The 3,461-nt window shown below is 36.4% G+C and overlaps 1 protein-coding gene across 1 annotated transcript; it reads left to right on the forward strand.

Annotated features, from left to right (window-relative positions):
* Positions 1-579: 579 nt before the first annotated feature.
* On the forward strand, positions 580-2,110 carry LOC118044373 (probable membrane-associated kinase regulator 6). The gene is made up of 2 exons (XM_035052641.2): positions 580-1,565; positions 1,699-2,110. The coding sequence occupies exons 1-2, from the start codon at positions 905-907 to the stop codon at positions 1,704-1,706; spliced, it is 669 nt and encodes a 222-aa protein (XP_034908532.1). The 5' UTR covers positions 580-904; the 3' UTR covers positions 1,707-2,110.
* The last annotated feature ends 1,351 nt before the right edge of the window (positions 2,111-3,461 follow it).

Below are 3,461 nucleotides of genomic sequence, written 5' to 3' on the forward strand. Positions count from 1 at the left end.
CATGAACCTGCTTCATAAAAAGTCTAATTACCTACCAATTACTTGTTAGAAACATGTTTAAAGCAAAACATTCTCTTTTTTTCCTCATGCCTTTTGCATGAGGATTCTAGATGGCTCTTTTTAGTTAGCTGAAGTATATGCACGAACCAGTCTCATTTACAACTTCCTTTCTAGTCTGTTGCTAGGTCTCTTTGGTTTTGAACTACAAAATCAGAAAAGGTTCAGTTAATTTGTTATAAAATATGACATAAATTATTCTCGAAGCCTTACCTAATAGCTTGGATTCATTGCTAAGAAATTTAACCTAAAAACTAAAACTTATTGTTAGGCCTCTCGAATTTAGTTTGAACTATCTAAAAACATAACCATGATGGTTTGAACTTTTGGATGGCATAATTGATGTTGCTTTGGATGCTTCAACAGGCCTTAACAACTTTTAACTAGTCCTTTTAGGATCAAGTTCCGATATGACTAGCTCATCCCAGTGGACCACATCTGTACTATTGCCTTGTGACAGCTACTAACCAAATAATGAACAAAGGAAATTTGTAAAGGGAATCCATCTTCTCTTTGAAGTTCAAAGAAAATATGAATAAAGAGAAACTGGGGTAAAGGAGTGATGCAAACAGTTCTGCATAATGGGTGCCTGTGGGGCACACATTTCTGTTTCCTTTCCCCTTTTCTCTATTTCAATAATTAATATTCATGGTTTCTTGTCAGACAGCCACATACCCGATTGTTAAAAAGAGGATATATATTGTGGTATATATATACGTGCCTTGAGATATATTCTATAGGCAGAGGACCTTTGCTAATACACCTACATTAACCCTCTTTCCCCGTAATATTTCTAGCAATATTATCTGCTCTCTTCTCCTGCATATCTCGTCATAGAGTAACACCAATGGAAACTTCACAGCCTCTCTCTATTGAAAGCTTCTCATACAGTTGGTTAGTTAATCTGAAGCCATCTTTGGAAAGCCTAGACAATTCTCTCAGGGCCTCACTAGATGCATCAGATGAAGCTTCCTTCATTGAGATGGACCCAAGAATGACACCTTCAAAAAGATTCTTCAGAAATTCTCAGGATTTCAAATTTGACTTTCCCATTTCACAATCTCCTCTTACTCTCGTCCATGCTGATGAGCTCTTCTCCAATGGCTATGTCATGCCTCTCTTTGTCGATCCGTTAAAGATGGAGGCTTATGATGTCTCAGACTCAACCTCAGCCCTCCATACCTCTTCTCATGCACCAAAAACTGTGGTTTCAGCTTGTAAACCTCAACGTTGTTCTTCATTAAGAAGGTGCAGGAGATTGTCAAAGCAAATAGTTCAGAAATACTTGGATTTTCTAAGGCCATTGTATCGAAGAATTCGAGGCCACAGGTCAAGTTCAAGAGCTGAAAATATTGATTCAAAAGCTCAGGTAATGAAGAACTGGGTATATTCAGCAGAAACATCTCCGAGAATCAGTGTAGCTTATTCTGTCGATGATTGCTGGAGAAGGTCTTGTGATTCTGAGAGCTCTATTTATGAGGCAGTACTCCATTGCAAAAGATCCAATGGTAAGTCAATCCTCTCACCAAGTTATGATTATCTACTTTCAATAGTCTCTATCCTGTTATGAATATTACTTTACAATGACAGTAGAAAAATCATCAGGTTTTTATGACATTCTTTCATTTATGTTATTTTCAGGGAAATAAATTGAGGTCATTGTACAAAGGAGTTGAAAAGAAGAGAAGGAAAGCAGCAATGTTGATATTCACATGGGAAAGAAAAAAAGATAGGAATAAAGAAAGATCAGCAACCACTTGTTTCTTGTTCTTTTCTTCTATTCTTCTGGGAGGATAATGTAAATTTGTTTTCTTTGTTTAGAAGTTGTGTGGATGGTCGGCCATGAGAAATCTGGCCATGAGGGAGAGAAAAAGAAAGAAGAATTTAAGGATAAAATTAAAATTTTGTTTTTTTTTTTTGTCTTTTCCTTTATGGGAGAAAAGCTAGGCTACCAGCTACTACAAGATTCTCTCCCTTATTTCTGTATAGTTTTCTTCTAATGAAATCAGGATTATTCTATTCATATAACATCTCCACTCTATTATTGTTTCAATCTCCACAGGTTGTCTTCGGGACACCTTTTCTTTTTAGATTTGTATCATTGCCTTTAAGAATGATAAACATTTTCAGATGCCTAAATGCCTACACTGGACCATGTTGTTGAACCTTAAAGGACAACGACGCTCGAGTACGCCCCACCAGGTTTAGCCTAGGGGAATAAGGGTGAGCCTTAGGGGTATGAGGTTGAGGTGCGCTTCCTAGGTTCAATCTTTTTACCTCAGTTGAGGCGCACCAGGTTTAGCTTGGATTTATCAGGGTCCCAGTAGCAGGGCTGTTTCCTCATGGTGATTTTATCGACTATTGTTGCTTGTTAGGAAAAACAATAATGCTACTGTAAGTTTAACCATGTTAATTTCTGGTTTTGAAGTTTTTTAGTTGAGATGATTCTTTGACGTAACCGAACCGTCTTGATACTTTGGTTACATGACCGAATGAAACTGGTTTTTTTCCTTCCACGTGCTTGCTTGTAGAAATGATCCTTTCAACTACTTTAAGCTTGTGCACTCAAACTTTGTAGAACCAAATGTTAGTTTAATGCAATGGATTTTTAATTGCCTTAAAAGATCAATTGGCACGGAGTTCAATCACAGGAGATGTTAATCTATTACAATTTGACAATATGGGCATGCCTGTATTTAAAAATAATAATAATAATAATAAGTCGGCCTGTTATATAATATGAACTCTGATGATGAGTTACTTGCTTAACTCTCACTCTGTATGGAAATTCTTGAAATTAGATGTCTGATGGTTAAACTGAATTTGAAGTTTACAGGCAGATGCTTGTCTGCTTTGTGTCTCTGTCAGAACTGATATCAGACTATTTTTCATTTTCTGTTTCTGTTTCTCGGAAGCTAGATTTTCTTTCCTTCTTTTGTTCTTGTCCTATCCCAGTAGCCATTCTTTTCTTACACCTGCAGAAATCATAGTTTTAAATCTACAAGCTGAAGTTTAAAAGACATGAACGGTCACACAATTTGAGAAAACATAATTAAGTTAGGTGTGCCAAAATCATACTGTTTGATTAAGCTACGACAACTGGTTATTCGGACATCATTAGGAAAGTTTATGATTCCCACTGAAAAGACAACATGTTGATCGATTTTGGGACAGTTAAGAATTTGGATCAGAAATTCTTGAACATAATCGATAGAAATCCATAGTTTATTTACGACTATGAAATAAACTTCCATTCTTTTCTTGTGTGCAGTATGGTACCAACTGATCAAGTAAAGAATAAAGCAAACACCAACGCAGGTGAAAGCTCAAGAGAAGGCAACATTGCTTCAATCTTGGGCAAACTTCCATTCGACTAATTGTTCTAACACAATCATTGTTATGGA

This window comes from Populus alba, chromosome 12, assembly GCF_005239225.2.
Source record: "Populus alba chromosome 12, ASM523922v2, whole genome shotgun sequence".
Lineage (NCBI taxonomy): Eukaryota > Viridiplantae > Streptophyta > Magnoliopsida > Malpighiales > Salicaceae > Populus > Populus alba.

Excerpts from the sequence above, each read along its gene's own strand:
- LOC118044373 (XM_035052641.2), top strand. The coding sequence starts at position 905 with ATGGAAACTTCACAGCCTCTCTCTATTGAAAGCTTCTCATACAGTTGG.